This window comes from Aulostomus chinensis, chromosome 3 (assembly GCF_037954235.1).
Source record: "Aulostomus chinensis isolate RoL2024-O1b breed Wild chromosome 3, RoL_Achi_v1.0, whole genome shotgun sequence".
Lineage (NCBI taxonomy): Eukaryota > Metazoa > Chordata > Actinopteri > Syngnathiformes > Aulostomidae > Aulostomus > Aulostomus chinensis.
Genome location: NC_141322.1, coordinates 28592164 through 28612722, shown reverse-complemented (window position 1 = coordinate 28612722; position 20559 = coordinate 28592164). Strand labels below are relative to the sequence as shown.

Genomic DNA, 20559 nt, shown 5'->3' with positions numbered 1-20559 from the left:
ATAACGTGAGTGTGATTAAGCCTCCTTCCTGTGTGTGTGTGTGTGTGTGTGTGTGTGTGTGTGTGTGTGTGTGTGTGTGTGTGTGTGTGTGTGTGTGTGTGTGTCGGTCGGTCGGTCGGTCGTAGTGAACCGTTGTCAGAACCTGGTGAGGTGGGTAACGTATATAATATAATCATATGTTAACGCAACGGTCGCGGCTCCGTCAGTCTGACACAGCCGACAGGTGCGTGACGTGCTGCTTGATGAGTGAGTCGTGGTATTATCGCGACATCTGCACACTTTGTGGAGAAAAACCCTAACGAGCTTAAAAGTGCCAGGTTATCCAGTGGAGTTTGGCGCGGAGGAGGAGGGGGGGGGGGCAATGTCCTTTTTTTTAAAACTCTCATTCGTTTGAGTTTTTTTTGTGTTTTGTTTCACTTCCCCGAGGTCTTATCAGGTTGTGCCACATGTTCTGATCCTCCAGGAAGTCACATGACCATCAGAAATACATTTTTTTTTTAAAAAAGAACAGCGTTGCAAGGTCCCTTCTTTTATGCTGCAGTGATTTTAATACCGCAACAATTATGGGTGAAAAACAACAACAACAACAGAACCCGTCCTTCATGATTACCAAGTTAAAACTGGTTCCCAAAAGAAAATGTAATTAAAAACAATGCTGCGGATTTAAACTTCCCTTTTACTTTTTTGTTTGTTTGTTGTTGTTTTGCATCCGCACAGACACGGCATATCAATTCAAATCGCCAAGTTTGTGCTGCGCCAAATCAAAGCTTCAATATCGGGATACGACAAGTGACGTAAGGTCACCTGACATGGATGGAGAAGGGAAATTAACAGGAGTCACGTGGTGCCGCATCGGCAGCAGCTGCGGTTTCCATCGAAAACAAACAGAGGGACTCTTAGAGAAAGAATAATGAGAACGAGCAAACACTATCAGGCTCAGGCCCTAATAAAACTGATATCAAAGACACGTGTGTGTGTGTGTGTGTGTGTGTGTGTGTGCGTGCGCATATATATGTCTATATTTATAAATGTGTGTCAGTGACAGGTTTTGATATGCGTCGTATATTCAGATAAAACTATAAAATGTCATGCTACTCGTCTGATGCTGGCGCCATCATCTTTCCATCAGCGTGTGGTCGTTGGCTATCAGCTGAGTATTGATTATGTATCGACTTCCCCCTCAGGTTTCCAGCTGTGGTTCTGACGCTCCAGCTGTTTAATACTAAGTTGTGTTGGTCAGTTCTGTTTTTACCGGCGACTGATGTCACTCTGTCACTCTGTGTTGTGTACAGGGCAGAGTGAACCAGCAGCGAGCACACACACTCACACACTCTCTCACACACACTCACACACTCTCTCACACACACTCACACACTCTCTCACACACACACACACACACGGAGGGAGGGGGCCATGTGGTGGTTCCAGCAGGGTCTCAGCTTCTTGCCCTCTGCTCTGGTCATCTGGACGGCGGCGTCTTTCGTCTTCGCCTACATCACTGCGGTGGTGCTTAGACATGTGGATCCTCTGGTGCCGTATATCAGGTCTGTCTGACCACACACACACACACACCAGATGTTCCCACACACAGACTAGGTTTAGCCTGCACACACCTGTAATCCCTCTGCCGCGCGGTTCATCAGCGTCAGCTCCTCAAACGTTCTTACCTGCCCTCTCATGTTGTGTTTTGCAGCGACACGGGAACGATGGCGCCAGAGAGGTGTGTGTTTGGCATCATGCTGGACGTATCTGCCTTTTTAGGTAAAAAAACAAAACAGAACCATCGTTGAAACCTTCCGTAGGCGTGTTGTTGCACAGGCGTGTGCCAGAGGGATTTAAAGCCAGAACACCGCTGGTGTGCGGTGGCGTTGTTGCCGTGAGTTTGATAGCGGTGCTGCTTGGTTACAGGCATGGCCACCGTGTACGTGCGCTACAAGCAGGTGAAGGTACTGACCGCCGTGCACGAGACCCGGATCCACCGTCTGAACCGCTGCGGCCTCCTGCTGGGGCTCATCAGCTCCTTTGGGATGTGTGTGGTTGCTAACTTCCAGGTGAGCCCTGGTCCTGGGTCAGTTCACATCTGTACTGCATCTGACTTGTTCAACACGCGTGTGTGTGTGTGTGTGTGTGTGTGTGTGTGTGTGAGCACAGAAGACCACCCTGTTCTCCATGCACCTGGTGGGGGCGGTGCTCACCTTCGGGGTCGGAGCTCTCTACATTCTTATTCAGACGCTGGTCTCGCTCTTCATGCAGCCTCACGTCCACAGCAGGACCATCTACCTGGTCCGCCTCGCCATCGGAGTCTGGACCCTGAGCAGCATCATCAGCAGTATCCTGGAACGTGGCGGCGGCACATTCTTGGTTCTGTGGGGTTTTGATGAATCAGCAGTTAACAGTCTAGATGACAAACACCGAAGGAGGCAGCAAAAGTCACATATTTAGTGCGTGACGTCTCTGATGCTGCGTTCAAGACATCTTAGTCGTCAGGAAAAGCAGAGGCTCCGAGCACTGGTTACTTCAGCCTGTGGTGAGGAGTTCTTGAAACAGCTGATCGAGAGTCTGTTCTCTCTGTCACGGAGATTTTCAACTTTCTTGGCTGTCTTGAACGCAGCACACACACACGTCTCGCTTTGCTCTCGCGGATGCGTGGCCCCCGAGAACCCGCTGTGTTCCTCGACTCCCCTCTCAGTGTTCGTGTCGTCGGTCATCATGTACACCAGCCTGCCCGGAGTGGACGTACCCAACAAGCTGCACTGGACTCCTGGAGAGACGGTCAGTAGACCTCAGTCAGAGACGCGGTGTTTGATTAGTCGTGCCTGGGGGAGACCGGGCGATCCGTCTCAGCCTGGATGAGGGACAGCGAGATGGTTCCTGTCACGCACGCAACAGCTGCTTTTCTGTCTCGGGGAAAAAACAAAACAAAAAAAAAGCACATTAGACAAAAGACAAAAGCGCCATCTGAGAGAAGCGTTCTTGAGTTTGATGTATTCTGTAATTTATGACGGGAGTTTGACGAGTCCCAGTTGTAGCGGTCGAGGTCGGGTACCAGCTGCTCCGCTGCAACCTCTGTGCGTGTGTTCTTCCAGGGTTACGCGGCTCACATCGTCAGCACCGTGTCCGAGTGGTCTCTGGCCTTCTCCTTCATCAGCTTCTTCCTCACCTACATCAGAGACTTTCAGGTATCGTACTCCACCGCTGCCGCTCCAGTAGATCAGATCAACTGCAGACCCCGAGGCGCCAAGCACCGACCCGCTTCACTCGTCTTGAAGCTGCTTCCAGTCCCCGTGCATGCTGGCCTTGTTTTTAGCGAATGTTTGCTAACCTTCTACCTTTTTTTTCCTTTTCCCTCTGGAAGAAAATCACGCTGCGAGCAGAAGCAGATCTGCAGAGCAGCCACCTGTACGACTGGCCGCACGGAGCCTTCGCCGCATCACACGGCCTCAAACCTGAACCCTCAGAGTCCTCGCCGCTGCTGGCAGGAGGAACATGACCCCAGCGGACGCCTTCGCTACAAGAACTAATTTTACACACTTTCTTAATCTTGTTCAAAGTATTTTATATACAGTATCTATATATACATTTACTTATATATGCATTTAAAGGGTTGAGGTGGCTCCAAAAGGATCCAATCAGCCAAAGAGATCCACTCTCTTTGCTCATGGAGAGAAACATTTTTTTATTCCAGGTGATTTGTTTCACCTCACTGCCAACGAGGACCGCTTGTAGCAGCTCGCCAGGAGACGTCCGACCGTGTCCTCTCCAGTGACGTCACACGTGCAGGCGGAACACCAGCAAGACACACCTACACCCAGGTTTTAGCTCTGTATTTTGCACCTTTTTTTCCCCCCAAAAAACAAAAACCTGCATCGTGTCTTCCAAACGACTATCATTTACACCTACCGAGTGTATCTGGTGTCTCCGGTGTCTTAAGGTTGCCATAGCGACGTGGATTTAGCGTCCATTGCTGCTTCTGTTTAGCGATGAGGAACTTTGTCCGGGAGGACATCTGTTTTTCGGAAGAGCTGCGTCAACGGTTGGCAGGCGAAACTGTGTTTACCAACAGTAGCGCCCCCTGCTGGAGAACCAGCAAGCTGCTAAACATGAGCTTAAGCTAACAAGTGCGAACCTGTACCCCCAGAATAATTATGCGCCGAGCAAAAACATAAAACCAGCACTCATTTTTTTTAAGAATTATTTTTAACAGCTTTTTGCCCAGGGAATTTTCTTCTTCGCCGAGATGATTCATCTGTTGCACCCTTGTGGAGGAAGCTGATTAAAAGTGATTAATGCTTGTCTCTCTCCCCGATAACGGGGTCAGTAAGAGGTCACCAGTGAGGAAGTGATTGTGAGGTGAGGGGCTGCAATCTGCAGCTTCACCTCTAGATGTCACTGCACCGCACAAACCTGTCCTTTAAATCAGGAAGAGGACCGCAACCAGCTCAGCGCCAAACGTCGACTTTCCTCGCTTCACTGCTTCGTTTGCTTCAAACTTCAAGAAGTAAAAGTCACACTCAGACGGAAGGATATAAGTGTTAATTCCCCCCCCACACACACACACACAAAAAAAAATTCTATTTCAGCTTAACACTTTTAAGTTATTCTTTGTGTTCATGCTGGCAGCAAGTGACGTTTGGCAATGTAAAGTTTTGTGAAGAATAAATGAAGCCAATTTCCAGGAGTCAACTTTTTGAAAGTGTTTTTTATATATATATAGATATATATATATAGATATATATATATATAATTTTGTACTTTTCCACAAGCCACAGAAACCGTGATGATGAACAAATAGAACTTCGTCTGCTTCGTGATTTTGGAGTGATTTAATTTAATCAAACTCTCGTGATTGTTGTCGGACTTCTTCTCAGACTGTATTATTTTATCTTATTTTTTTATTTTGTTCCTCACTCCATACCGATAATCACAAGACTATGAAAAGTACAAGGTTATGACATTATTTCTATTCAAATTAGTGGGCTGAACGTGTGTACACCCAGTAGTGACAATAAACAGCACAGCTATGAGAGAAGCAGCTTCGCCTGTCGTGTCCATACAAATCAGTCTAAATGAATATTTGATAGATTTAGAAAAAAAAAAAGAATCCACTTAAATCTGATTAAAAATCAGTTGAGTGAAATTAAAACCACAAATCTTTGGTTTTAGTTTTTCCGCTCTTGAGAATTTTCACAATAAAAAAAACCCAAAAAAACAGTCGCACCACATGAGGACGTGGACGTCGTTTGTCTGTTTCAACTCAACTTCACTTTGGTTTCTCTAGTTTTATGTTTCAGCGTGCCAGCACTTGTAAATTTGAAAAATACAAAAACGGCAGCCTGGGGATTTGCTTGATGCCATTAAAGTCCTGAACAAGACCCCGAGATCCTCCAACTGTTGTGGTGAAGGAGCTTGAGCGAGCCACCCTGGACCCAGCCCATGACAGCTCGGTCATTCGGGAGGAACTCAGTGGAGCCGCTGCTCCTCCACGTCGAGTCAGTTGAGGTGGTTCGGGCATCTGGTGAGGACGCCTCCCTCGGGAGGTTTTCCAGGCATGTCTGACCAGGAGGAGGCCTCGGGGCCGACCCAGGACGCGCTGGAGGGATTCTATCTCTCGGCTGGCCTGGGAACGCCTCCCGATTCCCCGAACAATTCTCCCGGAACAGCTGGTGGAAGTGGCTGGGGAGAGGGCAGTCTGGGCTTCCTTGCTGAGGCTGCTGCCCCCGCGACCCGGACCAACCGGATAAAGAGGAGGACGACGACAGCATTAAAGTCCTGACGTTCAATACCGACGCTGTTTGTCTTCAACTCACCGCCCTCCATAATAAGTAGACAAACTCCAAATGTACCATTCAAATCAGAGGTGGAACCAAGATTGGGAATTATTCTCTCCACCTCCTGTCTCCTGACCCTCTCGGTCAGACCCTTCAGTGGAGAACAGAAGTGGATCCTCAGCAGTGCTTCCCCCTGGAGCCCAATCGGACTTAAATTGAAAACCGTAGAAATGCAACTGCTGGGCAAAAGATGCATTTCTGGTTTAAAATCGTATCTTACCGCATTACTGCTGCAACGCGTACGCTGACAGGGTTCATCTGAGACACGTAAATACGGGCCGATATCAGCGCCAACGTAAATGTCCATCAAATCCACATTCAACTGCTGAGTGCTCTAAAGACCAGTAGAGAAGGGGGAACGGTGCACTGGCCCTTCAACACCAGGAGCAGAAGCGGTCTGTCGACAGGTTCGTCTTCATCATTTCAGCTCGTCGGGTCAACGCCACTCATTTCTTCAGGGTCAATTTATACGAACCTTCCCACCAGGACGTTTTAAATCGCTTTGGCACAGAAATTTGATTTTGTGATTCTTCTTCAGTCTGGAGTCTAATCTCTTTTTGTTTTTTGTTTTTTTTTTTGGGGGGGGGGGGGTCGTGTTGAGTTGTATGTCGATGAGCAGAACAAATCCAGTCACTGAATTCCTGGACAAAACCCCCAACGGCGATATACTCAGGCGATTGACTGACTGACAGAGAGACACACCCAATGACTTGATGAACAGTCTCATTTTTAATTGCTGGAGACCTGCGTGAAGCTATGGCACGAGCACGGCGCAGCTGATCTGACTGATGAGGCAGGGCTGTCGTACACCAGGACAAAGTCATTTCTCAACAATCTAGCCGGTGCAGCTGGCAGACGGACCCTTTTACTAACAAAAGTCATGTGTGCAGTTGTTTCCAGTCATCTGAGGACGCTGGGAGAGCGGCATCAGGAAAAAAAACACTGGAGGGTTATAAGGCACCAGTGGGCGGGGCCACAGACAGGCAGACGAGCTCCAGAGTGCCTCAGCAGAAGTCAGACCTTCATAGCCGACTTGCAAGTCGTCCATCCTGAACGCTTCAGTCCTGCATGTTAAAAGGCCGATCCGTCACAGATGATGTTCTGGCCTCGGCCGGGGAAGAGCTCCATCTGCCAGTAGCGGGGGTCGGCATACACTGCACAGGTCAAAGGTCAGAGGTTAGAACCATTAGCAGAGCCTTCAGAGATACAGACTGCATCAGAGACTTGAGGCATCACGTTAACACAACGTGCATGCCCCCACCCAGGAAGCTTGATACCCTACAGACCCAGAGACTAGCTGACCTAGTTAGCTTAGCACAATGAGTGGTATTGGGTGGTGAGTGCTAACAGTGCCTGTTAAACTGTTTGTGATGATAGAACCATTTAGAATCAGACACTTTCTCAACATTCCCTGAACCTCGCTGATCGTTCTTTGTCAACTCAAAGAACGGAACAGAGCGAAATCTCAGCAGGCCTCACGTTTCCTTTTCCTCGTCGTGGTTTCATGTTTTTCAGGTGATGTTTTCTACAGTGTACATTGTATTTTGAGTTTAAGTAGGAAATCTACGCATCTGTTGGGCAGAAAGACAAAGGTGTGATTTCATTGCTTGTTAGCGTCAGACTGCGTATTTGCCCCGAGGGTAAGAGAGCGTGTTTGTGGACGTAGGAGCAGGTGCAGCAGGTCTCACCCATGTCTCCAGGCGTCAGCCACAGGTTGAAGGAGCTGCAGTGTTTCTGACAGCGTAGAACAGGCAGAACTCGTACCGTCGGCAGCCCCTCGCCCACCACCAGCCAGCCCAGCACGCCCACACCCTGAAACACAGCCACAGCCTCAGCACTGGGGGGCGATTTAGAGTGACGCACCACCAATCAGAACCACTCAACGTTATCTGCCTTTTACAACTGCAGTCCAACACAGAACTTTGGACATCAAAGGAACAAAACCAGCGCATTCAAGAGGTGACAAAAGACCAATCTTGGATCATTCTTTTGTACGAATTCCCACTAAACGGCATTAAACAGTGGTGGCTTTATAATAACTTCAATAAGCTTGAAGATGTTCGAACCACGTGATATTCCAGTCTCCATTTGGCTCGATTTTAATAAACAAAATCAAGTTCAGTATTTGATACTTCCACCTGAAACCTTCAGTTTCATATTCCAGAGATTCAAACCAAGTTCTATGACAAATATGAAAAAATCGACGTCTAAAAAAAAAGAAAAGACGGGCAATGTTATGAACAGTTGCTGGAATCAAAGACAGGGTTACATTTCCTGATTTAGTTGGATTTGATGGCAAATGTCAGGCTAGACTCTGAGGTCGTGTGTCAGTCTCACGTCCAGGAAGCAGAGGCCTGATACGCTCACACACACACACACACACTCAATGCACACATTTACACAACAGAGCAGTTTGGAATTTGTCATGGCTGACCTGCAGGTCTGCCTCCGCGTGCGATTCCTGTTCTCACTCACCTTGCTCTGGGAGTTTGCGCTGTGGGTGACCAGGCAGCGCTGCAGGATGGTCCCGGCACTGTCCAGCAGGGGGCAGAGCTCCGCCTTTGGAAAGAGCCACCTCAACACCTTCTCCCTGGTGCCAGAGCTGAACCTCCTGCACGCACGCACACACACACGCACACACACACACACACACACAAACACAGTGGTTTCATTCAAGCACAGAATAAAGGGATCCAAGCTCACACCACAATTAGTTACCCCTGTCAGAATCTACTCAAGGGCTCTAATAGACTTCGCAGTGGAACAGAAACGTGTACCAGAGCAGGGTGAAGTTGGCGGGTCCCTGAGGGAGGCCGAGGTCGGGGTTTTGCAGGCCGTCGTCCTCCTCCAGCAGAATAGACATGGAGCCTGAATGGGCCAAGTAGAGCTCCTCGAGCTGCTGCCGCTGGATGCTGAGGGACTCGCCACCCTGCGGAGACCGCCAGTAACACAAACCAGCGTCAAAAAACAAACGGGATCATTCACAACATGATGAACATTCTCATTCTATGGTATGTGCTTGTCAACATGATCACTGGGTAAAGCAACATTTGTCTTTAGTTCAAAACAATGAGAAAAGCCAATAAATCCTATTGTTTTTTTCTCATTACTGAGAGACTTGAGCAAAACTTGGCTTAAATAAGTAAATATATATACTTCTCTGTGTTGGATGTAGAGATACTGAAAACTTCGTAATGGGAATCTGGAGTCTGACCTTCAGCAGGACGAGCTGAGGACCCCGTCTCAGAGTCACGGTCCCTCTGAGGCTCTCTGGGACTTCCATCACCGAGGAGATCTCTGCACAGCCCGAACAGTTGACCAGGTTCTGCCTGAGAGAGCCAGCACTCCACCACTCATGGAAACCTGCAGTACCAACATCATCGGTTTGAATATTTACTCTTGTGTGGACCGACACACACACACACACACACACACACACACACACACACACACACGCACACGCACGCACGCACACACACACTCTCAAAACATGTTTCATTTAAACTTTTCAAAGGACAACTTCAACAAAAATGTTACAACAGGAGTGAATGAGGCCAGGTGTCCCTCCCAAGTGTGTGTAAATACAAATGCTGACACATTTAATCTCATGCTGTACTCCACACCAGCACCGGTGTGTGTGTGTGTGTGTGTGTGTGTGTGTGTTGTACTATTAGAGTACTCAGTACTCCAGAATAGAAAATGGTGTCAAAGGAAGTCAGAACTATTGAGGTCAACGGGCTTCAGACCTTGCAGGTTGTACTTCTTGGCGATGGGTAGGGACAACAAGCGGACGTGGCTGAGGGGGGACGACCAGTTGTAACAACCCAGATTGACCAGACCCAGCTGAGGGGCGCTCTGGGGGTAGGTGAAGGCCAGCACCACAATCAGCACCAGGCCCACTGCTACCAAAAACTGTACAAACAACAGGGACATGACCAGCACTGAGAACCGCTTCTGTGTGGACTTTTAAAGATTCCTCTGGGCGTCATTGATCAAACATCAAAATATATTCAATTTAATACCATAAAAGTTCAGATTGTCACACTATAAAAAAATCCCAGTAATTTCTTTTGAAGTTTTTCTTTAAAATGACTTGAAAAATGATGTTACACTGTCTGTGAAATGGCGAAGTTGAACTCCAGTTCACCGAACAGCAGAGCCAAACTGGGCAAAGTGGCCAAATCCTGCATATGCAGCGTTTTCATATGATAAAGGTGTTAATATGAGGTAAATTCCCACATTCCAGTTACTACAGCGATGAACTGCTTGTACATGTTTCGACAGTGTAATACGTGTGACATGTGACCTTGATGGTGGCCCTGAGGATGGGGAACTGGGGAGGCTCTCTCCTGGGCTCATTGGTCTCCAGGACCTGCTTGATGAACCTCTCGATCTCCCTCTCCGACATCCCGTAGCGGTAGCCTGACTGGCGGAGGATGTCGATGCTCTCGGACAGTTTGTCGTAGATACACGGCTCGCTCATAGTCGTCCCCATGACGGCGGTGGTGACGGCAGCTTCTCTGTCAATTGCGTGGATTTTCAGCTGCTGCGGGCTGCAGGAACATGGCGGCACCTGTGGAGATGCCCGGGACGTTAACCGCCATTTCCTAACTGACTGTTACAGTCGAAGACATGGGAATGGATTTGTCATGAAAGGGAACGTTTTAGTGAGCGAGGAGGATTCAGTGCCTTCTTCAACTGTTGGAAGTCTCTCAAGTGTGCTGTACAAGTCATGTATGGACAGGTTTTCTCCTCCACTTGATAATCAAAATTGAATCAGAAATAATTTAGGCGAAAAAACAAACAAAAAATCAACAAGTTGTAGTTATTAAAAGAAGATATAGACTCACCTAACACAAACACTGTGATATTCTCTTTATCATTCTATCACGATCACGGCTGCTGATGTCACGATACCCGTCTGTCCAGAGTGTTCAGTAGAACTGTGTGATTTGGTAAACAAACAAACAAACAACAAGCAATACTGTGATCAATATCGTGACTGCAGTTGAAACAACGTGACTCATGATTACATTTACTCGGCGATCAAGAAAAGTTACACGTATATTTCTCAACTCAAGCATACAAACTTAAAACTATAGCATTAAAATATTTCTGCAGATCTGTTCTTCAGCTGAGTTGCACGATATTGGATTTACTTTATTTTCTATGCAAACAGTTAATATTTAACTACATCAACATCACCAGGATCAAAACGAGTTCATATGATGTCAGCATTTTGTCTAAACTGACAAACCCAGTGAGAATTTGAGAAAGCAACGCTTGGGTTCCTCACTATAAACAACAGACAGCGAGCAAAAAAAAGAAAGAAACTTGAGCAGATCATTAAAATCGATATATTTTAAATAAATAAATAATATCTGGAGACATCCATGACAGGGACTCTGTTTGTCAGAATTCATGTGGAAGTCGTGAACAAGTAGTGACCTTTGACTGAGGAGATAAACATGGACCTCAGCGGAGTTTGCGAGCGGTCCCAGCGCACGCCTACGTGTTCGGTTATTTAGTTGACCTGCAATTGACAGAACTTAAATATCTGGATACCAAAATCTCAGAACCCACGTTACCTCAAACTAGAATCCACAGCAAATGGGATGACGCGTTCAGTGACACTTGCAGAGAGACTTTGATCAACTACAAGGCAGCTCACTGTCAAGTTAGCTTGTTTTTGTTAGCCTCGGTTGGCCGTCATCAGTTCACGTCGTTTTGAGAAACCACAAAAACTGAGCATCTCACCTTAAAGTGACATCAGCCAACGTAGGGGGAGACTCCTCTGTCACACCTTTGTTACAAAAATCAACACGATGACGACACAACATCAGCTTGCTCGAGACAGTGCATGTTAGCTACCGCAAACACCTACGGTACATTCTTCTTCTTCTGCTTTCAATCGCGGTTGACAAACAGGTCTCAGATGCATTACTGCCCTCCTCTGGACTGGAGGGTGGAGCTTACATGGATATAATTGCGTGTGCGCGCGTGTGTGTGTGTCGTAGAACACTTAAAAAAGGGGGGAGGGTCAAGAATAGATTTAATCTAAAACCCATCGGTTACATCATGTTTGAGTGTTGCAAAACATAATTAAATTACGCCATTGCTTTCAGTTTGGACCAGTAGGTAATTAAGAGAAACAGAAAAGCCTAATTGGTTTCAGTTCTAATACTGTAATTAATGACAAGTGATAACAGGTTAACCCTTTGGGGTCTTTCGATATTTTGGCCATTTTTAATATCTGATTTTGCCCTTACGCCTATATTTGGAATTCCTTTTCAACACGCCACATGTATGACCTGGTCATGAAGCTTAAATTGGCGTTATTCTTAAAACATATTTTCTGTTTTTGATTTCTGACAAAATGTTCTGTTGGTATCCAAGCTATGTTTGATTTTATTGATATGTCAAAGCGGTGACATATTTAATATTTTAATAGTTTCTTTTGCAAAAGGTAAGAGTTGAAAGATGGAAAATATCCCCCCCCCCACCATGGACCCTAACCTCTCTCTTTTTCCCCTCTCTTTTTATAACAACAGCTATACATCCTCACCTAAAACAATTGATGTTCACATCCTGGCAAAAACTATCAATTATCCTGCCCCGCATCCTATGTGACCGAAACGAGGCATTTCAGCCAATCAGAGCGTAGATTCCAGAGGAAGTCCATATACGTCGTTTCCGTCCCTTGTGCAACCATGAACGAGCTGCGACCCCCCCCCCCCCACAAAGTTACGTCAAACTGCTGAGTCATCGGCGTAAACATGCTCTTGCTTTGTAAATAACTTGTAATAATACTTTAGATATATTATTGGTTTTTTTTTCTACCTTAATTCTGTGTAGTTCGTGATTAAAGACCATTTCAAAACTTATAGGAACTAAATTGTTTCACTGTGAAGCGAAAACCATCAGTAGTTCATAATTGTAGATCTTTTATTTTGAAAGCCTTAACCGGATGTATTCCTTGTCTACTTGAACGCCAACCGGGAGATGTTGTAACGTGCATGGTAGAGGCGGAGGACCGCGACGTTCTTTACCAAATTCCTCTCCCGCGTTTTCAAAGTTTGCGTTGAAGGCGTGAATCTTCCTCCCGGCGGTCATCCAGCCGCAGCGGCGTTGGAAACTGCTTTTACTCGGCTGGACATTGTTTGTTTTCGCAGTTTATTTCAGCGTGGTGTTAGAGGTCAGCTGGTCTCCAGGTGAAAATACCCCCCCCCACCGCCGAGATGCTCTCCTCAGGCAGGACAATCTCCTCCCGGCTCCCGAAGACGGTCTCATGGTTCCCGTCCCGGCTGGGGGCTGACCAGAGAGCCGCCAGCACCATGCCGAAAGGTAACGTCATCCCCGAGCAAGATAGCCTGGCTGTTAGTTTAACAGCGGCTAGCATGAGGCTAATCTCAAAGTGACGCAGTTTAGCACAGGGACAGAGAACTTGGAAAGAATTCTGCTTTGAAAGATGAGATTGACAACGATGTGAGCAGGGTTGGGTGACTTCATCATCTCAGCCGACTGGCAGAAAACTGCTGCTATTAGAATAAACCTGAACTGCTGATTCAAAACATCAGTTTTATTTTAAAAAACAAACAAACAAACAAACGAACAGCTGATGACCTGTTGATTTTTTTGTTTTGCTTTGTTACAATGAATAATTTTCTGTTTTTTCCCCCCCCCATGTGTTTAAAATAGATTATGAATAGGGACTTCCTTGTAAACTCACAAGTAACAGTATAAGCCATCAGTGTCGTTAGGCCTGCGGTCTTGAAGCCAAAGTAGACTTCCACTTGTTATTTATGACGAGATGAAACATTCAGCTGTCAGTTTGAAAGTGCAGTGAGTGTTTGAGAGGTTTGGTGTTTATGACCTGATAATGACAGGGTCCAGTGGGACCAGACCGGACTTGGTAGTCCACAATATTCAGTGTATTAAAGGAAAGTACTCTTTAGCGCTTCAGGGTTGAGTAACAGGTAGAAACGGTAAGATGGCACCGTCTCAGCAGATTAAAAAAAAAAAAAAGAAAAAAAAAAAAGAAAGTAGGAAAAAAGTAAACATTTGATAAACATGTATGTTTGAAAGTGTTTAATTTCCCTCACTATTAGTTTTGTTGTTGTTGTTGTTGTTTTTTTTTTTTTTAATAAGCTGTCACACACACGTGATGAAGAATGACTCAGCATGAACCCAGCTGTCCCTCACAGATATTGTCTCAGTTCTGGGCCCACAATCATGCAGATCTGATTAAATTTGAGTGAAACCACCTGACTACCTTTTGTTGTGGATTTGTGTGCAGAGCTGATAAAGAAACATGAACTGGAGAAAGATGAGCTCCGCCCCCTTTACATGGACTTCCAGGCCACTACACCAATGGTAACTATGACTGTAAACCTGCTGTCATGGTAACAGACTTGGCCAGCTGATGTTAGCGTCAAAGTGAAAGTTAGACTTGAACTTTGTTTTCACTGTTAAGTTGAAACTACATCTGCTGTCCCCGCATCCGTCAAAACAGCAGAAACCAACATCAACAAGTGTGAACCATCTCAGACCAACATCAGCTTCAAAGTTTGATGTCCAAGTCAAGAAATCGTATCTTTAGTGGTTATTAGAGCCGGCTTAATTGATTGTGATCCACCACTTCTAAATTAAATAACCCAACCACTTTGTACATTGTGTTGTGTGCGCACGCATTTGTAGGACCCCCGTGTTCTGGATGCCATGTTGCCCTACCAGGTGAATTACTATGGTAACCCTCACTCCAGAACGCATGCCTACGGCTGGGAGAGCGAGGCTGCCATGGAGACGGCCAGGAAGGTAGAGACACTCCATCTTTTTCTAAGATTTAAAAGATCAAGTGTTACATGTGTTTATTTTCCTTTTTATGTTTTTTGTTTATTTACAGTTCAGTGTCAGACTTTGCAAACCATCCTTTTAAAAAAAAAAAAAAAATCAGACTTTGACTCAGCTTGGACAGCATAATCCACTACAACCTTACTCTAAATATTTAGACTCAAGTGTTTACATGAGTTCTTATCAAATATTCTATTCAAACTCCTGTTTACATTCTACAGAGCAGTCACACACCTCCGCTAGACATTCCATCCCTATGTTCGTGGACGGCATTTCCTTTCGGAATTTGGCTGTAAACCATTTCTGACATGTTGCAAGCGCTTTATCTTGTGTTTGTTCTTGATAATAATTCAGGGAACTCAGCTTAAAGCTGAGTTTGTAAAACTCTCGGGAAGCTGCACCGCACGCCATGAAGCAGTTTGACTGCTGTACATGTCCCAAATATGCTGCAAGAATCTGGGTGGCCTTCAAAGTCTGATGAAGGTGTAAATAGTCTGAGTAATGCACAAGTGTTCAGTTTAAGGTTGTCAGAAAGTGGTGTTCACTTGTCAGTGTCTTGTTCAGAGTCTTGCCATTGTCAGGTTACTACTGTAATACTGTAAACTGACCGTGTGTGTGTGTGTGTGTGTGTGTGTGTGTCTGAGCAGCAGGTGGCTGATCTGATTGGAGCAGATCCCAGAGAGATCATCTTCACCAGTGGAGCCACCGAGTCCAACAACATGTCCATCAAGGTCACTCTCTTCTCCTCCGCTTCACCTTCTTTTGATCAGTAAAGCGACAGTGACTGATATCCACGTTCTGTGGCATCTATCCTCCGTCTCCTGCAGGGCGTGGCCAGGTTCTACCAGGCCAAGAAGCGTCATGTGATCACCACGCAGACGGAACATAAATGTGTCCTGGACTCGTGCCGAGTTCTGGAGGCCGAAGGATTCAACATCACATACCTGCCAGTTCAGAAGAACGGACTGATCGACCTGGAGGTACTCATGGAGAACATCGACTGAAGATGCAGAGAACATGCAGAACATGGAAACCCTAGAGCTGCCTCTTGATCCAGATCTAAAAAAAAGAACATTGCTAGATCTTTGCCTGTGTTGTGTGTGTGTTCTCAGCTGCTGGAGAGCTCCATCACTCCTGAGACCTCACTGGTGTCTGTGATGACAGTCAACAATGAGATTGGAGTCAAGCAGCCCATCAAAGAGATTGGTAACCATAGTAACGCATACATGTATCTCCCTTTTTATTAGGAGATCTGGTGTTTTCGTGAATCTGACTGCATCAAAATCACAGGCTCCACCGCATTTCTGAACTGACTGGGTGTTCTCATCTTTTCTCCGCCTGTCACCAGGTCAGATTTGTCGTTCCAAAGGAGTTTTCTTCCACACTGACGGTGCTCAGGCTGTTGGGAAGATTCCTATCAATGTCTCTGACTGGAAGATCGACCTGATGTCAATCAGCGGCCACAAGATTTACGGACCCAAAGGTTAGACGGCGTGTTAGCTGACAGTATTTATACTTGAATTGGTCGTACATAGAAGTTGAGCACAGATTGATTTATTGTACTCAACAGACAGCCGGTTAATCAACATCTGCTAGTTTAACGGCTGTGTGTGCACAGGTGTTGGCGCTCTGTATGTGCGTCGCCGGCCCAGGGTTCGTTTGGAGCCATTGCAGAACGGGGGTGGGCAAGAGAGGGGACTGCGTTCCGGCACCGTCCCCACCCCTCTGGCTGTCGGGCTGGGAGCCGCCTGTGGTATCGCACAGCAAGAGATGGAGGTGAAGTGAACACATCCAAGTACCACATGACTCAAGAAAAGCTTCCAGAAATGCTGAGTTTGTGTGTGTGTGTGTGTGTGTGTGTTTGTGTGTGTGTGTTTGTGTTTGCTTGCTTGTTTGTGTGAGTGCAGTATGATCATCAGAGAGTCTCCATGTTGGCTAATCGTCTGGTCCAGAAGGTAATGTCTGAGATCCCTGATGTCATCATGAATGGAGATCCAGAACAGCGTTACCCTGGTACACACACACACACACACACACACACACACACACAAATCAGCACTGTTTAATTCCTAACATGATATTTACTTCTTTGTGTAGCAGGCCTTTTCACCTTCTTTTTACAACAAACACTTATCTGCTAGGACAGCAGCGCGCCTGCCAGGTGTGTTTCACTCCTCTTTATGTTTGTGGCTTCTGTTTTTCAGGCTGTGTCAATCTTTCCTTTGCCTATGTGGAGGGAGAGAGTCTGTTGATGGCTCTGAAGGATGTCGCTCTATCATCTGGGAGGTGAGGCGCACTTATTTTGAAAAGTGCATAACCAAGCTGTGGTCTGTGTCTGCAGTGTCCCAATACTGCCCCTCGGTGACACGGAGAGTAAATGCCGTTCCTTTAGTTAGGTTTCACTTTGTCTCAGGCGGAGGAGGTCATGGCCCGTGTGAGTGTGTGAGAGTGATAGGTTACGAACATTTACTGTTCCTCTACACACAAGCTGGCGGTGTTCACATCCTTCACAAAACCACTCTGAACATGTTTGATTGGATAAACTGCTTCAGCCACAATGGAGGCCAACACCAGATTAAAGCTTTATGTTTGTCACATTCCTCAAGACCGTGTGCTCGAGACTCGAGCTCTCTTTTTCTTTTCCAGCTACTGTTGTCTTCATAATTTAAGAACCTACATAATGACGTGTGTGTGTGTGTGTGTTTAGTGCATGTACGTCAGCATCTCTGGAGCCTTCCTACGTCCTCAGAGCAATCGGTGCAGATGAAGACCTGGCTCACTCTTCCATCAGGTACAAACTCATCATCCTCAGTAATCCAGATCAAAGTCCTGATAATAACTCCTATAATCCAGATTATAATCTTGGTTATCATCCTGAGTATAATTTTGATTTCAGTTGTAATTATGAGGCAACATTTATGCAAGTCCAGAGTAATACTCATGCATGTGTGTGTGTGTGTGTGTGTGTGTGTATGAAGAGTTCATTTGAGCTTTAATTTCAATTTTTAAAGCAGTTGCACTTGATTTAAAAACCATGTAATTAATAGTACAATAATAAATCAAGTTAATTTGATTCATGAGGTACACCAAGGTAAGTCTAGTACACTGTCATACAACAGCTCTAAAACTGTCCTCACAGGGATCATAATGTTTATTCAATTGTTTGGGAAGAGTTAATTTAGTTTAATATTTAGGAGACTTTACTGCTGACCAATAATGTCCTGATATGAATTTGGATTGACCAAGATCCCAGTATTGTGCTTTATAGTCAGGACAGCAAACCCACGTTTTATTTGAATTACGCGCTGATTGAATGTGTGCCTGCATCAGGTTTGGGATCGGCAGGTTCACCACAGAGGAAGAGGTGGACTACACTGCAGAGAAGTGTATCCACCAGGTTCGCAGACTCAGAGAAATGAGGTGAGTTCACGCAGATTCAGGTTCCTCCCAGTACGCTGGCAGTTTAATCCCAGCACTTCAAGAAACGGGTGAGCTGCAAACTACCTGCTCAGACACTTATTTTAGAGAGAAAGCAGAACTTTGGTGAACAGCTGGTCGATGTAAAGAATAAGGCCATGAAATTGTTATTGGTGATGGAAATCACGGTGAGACGAAATGTTGTGAATGTGACTCGGTACGCGCATGTGTCTTCAGTGTCTGCAGTTAAAGTTTACGTGTGACACTGGCCAATAACCCGTCTTCCTGTCTTGTCAGTCCTCTGTGGGAGATGGTTCAGGAAGGCATCGATCTGAAGAGCATCAAGTGGACGCAGCACTAGACCCCTCCCTCTTCCTGTCCACTTCCTGGCTGATTGTTCCCAGGGATATTTAGGATCTGACCAGCTTTTCCTACACAAACACGCACAAACTTCCTGTGTGACTTGAAGTCTGTTTTTAGCTGTAGCTCAGTGACGCTCCTCTAGTCGCTCTGCCCTCTGAGAGGAGACCAACCTCTGCTTCTTCCATTAAATCTCTTCATCAGTGTGCTTCTGTTGCCCGGCAAGCTGCTGCAGTGTCAGAGGCTGTGACCCACCAGGGCCTGTTTCACAAAGACGCTCCATCTTCGTGTTATCTGACACACAAAAGACCACCTGTTCCACCTGGAACACAAATGATCCTGGTGGTTGGTTCCCTGAGGATGGTTATCAGAGTGGGTCCATCCTTAACAACAGTGCTTATGTAGCCAGTCGCATATCAGATGAAAGCTGCAGGGAAATATTAGAACAAGACGAGTTAAATCCAGTCCAGTTAATTAAAGAAAGTCTAGAGCCAGAAACCAGTGGGTGGAGTGTTAATACTGTCAGCATGTCTACATGTTAGATTAAGACTGTGCTATTTTTCTCTAAAGATGAACAAACCACTAAGATTACACCCTTCAAAAAAAAAAGCCAGGCTGTTTCTGCAGCCATACAGCGAGAACTACACCGTCAAACCCGGTGCTCCGTGCTTTTGAGTTCAGTACTCGGTACTTGCCAAGTTCTAATCCTGGATCTTGCCTGCTCTGCGTCTGACCAAGGGTCATTGAAACTAAAAGCTAGCCAGGGAAACGCTACACATCTCCACCCTTCACCTGTGAGGATGCATGTTTTCTAGGCCAACCTGAGGTGATGACTTCTTAATTACCGTGACAAAATCTAGTTTTGTTTCGCGGCCTGTCACCAACCACCTTTTTAAAGACACATAAAGGCTTTGAAATTCACACCTGTTTTTGTATTTACTGGTGCGATTTATGCTGTTGAACGAGAGGTTACACAGATGTTATGTCCAGCATTTAACCAGGAAAAAAACCCATTTGAATTTGAGACGAGGGAACCAGATGTTCAGTGCCAACTGTTTTCTGGGTTTTGAGACTCTGCACCACTCTGTCACCTGGAGGAAGTGAGGGGCAATGACCTCAGTGAGAGGAAACAAAGCTGGAACCACGGGCAGAGATGAGGTGGGCAGGGGACAGCAGATGTTTACTGTGTGTTCTTGAGATTTGATGATTCATCTTTTAATTTTTTGAGTGCACGCTTCCTTCAGTTTATTCACCGACTTTTACTCTTATCACATGTAACACAACGTCCTCTGCATTGACCTCAAAAGTCAAGTCTTGCAGTTTTTGTCTTCTTGCTATTCAGTATTAAAAGCATCATGTCAGTGTGTTAGCAGCAGCGGCAGCACCTCCTCTGTTCCAGTGTCTCTCATAGACCAACCTGTTCCTGTCACATACAAGATTCTCAAGCTGGCAAAAGTCTCATTGTGTTCCTGGATGTAATCAGCAGAACCTTGTACGGAAATGTCTATTGACTTAAATCATACACGTTATCCAATAAACAGCTGCTTCATGCTCATTAAAATTCCTTCCGTCTGTCCATTTTCTACCACTTATCCTGTTAAGGGTCACGGGGGGGGGGGGGGGGGGGGGGTGGAGCCTATTCCAGCAGCGTGAGAGGGGGTTCACCCTAGACGGGTCGCCAATCCAAAGCTGGGCCTCTTACTAAAATTGAATTTGTATAAATCCATTTTTTTTTCCTCAGTATGAATGAATCTCGTGCGCTGTTGTGAGACGGGCCATTTAGAGAACGACACCTGTCCGTGCGTGTGCCCAGCTCAGGTAACGACAGTACCATTCTACCTGGAGTTGACCCTGTATGTGGGATGTAAGTCTTAATTTAACACAATTAGAACTTGTGTATGATGCTGTATGGCCAATTACAATTTCAAACATTCATCAGAGGGCGAGGCAAGGAGCCTGAAAAATCTTCATCATATATTGTATGTTATCTTTATAAAACTACCGCTCATTAAAATGTATTAATTTAGATGTCAAGAGTACAGAAGCTGAGAAAAGCCACCCTTGCAACAATTTTTTATGCCACTTTTGTGATAATGGGATGTTA

General features: G+C 45.9%; 3 protein-coding genes across 5 annotated transcripts in view; 2 read left to right on the top strand and 1 right to left on the bottom strand.

Moving 5' to 3' along the window:
- Window positions 1-4996, top strand: part of dram2b (DNA-damage regulated autophagy modulator 2b) — a 5207-nt gene extending 211 nt beyond the window's left edge. Inside the window, exons 1-8 of one of the 2 annotated variants that reach the window (XM_086200150.1) lie at window positions 1-5; window positions 1293-1544; window positions 1694-1761; window positions 1909-2051; window positions 2254-2329; window positions 2690-2772; window positions 3087-3179; window positions 3356-4996. The exon at window positions 1-5 is cut by the window's left edge and continues 211 nt beyond it. In XM_086200150.1, coding sequence (XP_086056276.1) covers window positions 1414-1544; window positions 1694-1761; window positions 1909-2051; window positions 2254-2329; window positions 2690-2772; window positions 3087-3179; window positions 3356-3490 — 729 coding nt within the window. In that variant the 5' untranslated portion in view covers window positions 1-5; window positions 1293-1413 and the 3' untranslated portion in view covers window positions 3491-4996. Of the gene's footprint in view, window positions 6-1292; window positions 1545-1693; window positions 1762-1908; window positions 2052-2151; window positions 2330-2689; window positions 2773-3086; window positions 3180-3355 lie in introns of both variants that reach the window. The other variant, XM_086200149.1, reaches the window with a different exon arrangement.
- Window positions 4997-6534: 1538 nt separating this feature from the next.
- On the bottom strand, window positions 6535-11767 carry c3h6orf89 (chromosome 3 C6orf89 homolog). 2 transcript variants are annotated; one of them, XM_086200145.1, is made up of 9 exons: window positions 11586-11767; window positions 10679-10771; window positions 10135-10401; window positions 9575-9740; window positions 9043-9191; window positions 8606-8757; window positions 8304-8439; window positions 7517-7640; window positions 6535-6982 (listed from the first exon to the last, which is right to left on the bottom strand). In XM_086200145.1, exons 3-9 carry the CDS (start codon window positions 10321-10323, stop codon window positions 6900-6902), a joined length of 999 nt encoding a protein of 332 aa, XP_086056271.1. In that variant the 5' UTR covers window positions 10324-10401; window positions 10679-10771; window positions 11586-11767; the 3' UTR covers window positions 6535-6899. The 2 variants fall into 2 exon arrangements, with proteins under 2 accessions (XP_086056271.1, XP_086056272.1); XM_086200146.1 differs by lacking the exon at window positions 11586-11767 and adding an exon at window positions 11417-11476.
- Window positions 11768-12796: 1029 nt separating this feature from the next.
- nfs1 (NFS1 cysteine desulfurase) lies at window positions 12797-20019 on the top strand. The gene is made up of 13 exons (XM_086200144.1): window positions 12797-13172; window positions 14125-14201; window positions 14526-14642; window positions 15326-15409; window positions 15506-15658; window positions 15791-15884; window positions 16027-16161; window positions 16297-16454; window positions 16586-16691; window positions 16883-16964; window positions 17386-17469; window positions 18009-18098; window positions 18393-20019. Exons 1-13 carry the CDS (start codon window positions 13067-13069, stop codon window positions 18454-18456), a joined length of 1350 nt encoding a protein of 449 aa, XP_086056270.1. The 5' UTR covers window positions 12797-13066; the 3' UTR covers window positions 18457-20019.
- Window positions 20020-20559: the final 540 nt, after the last annotated feature.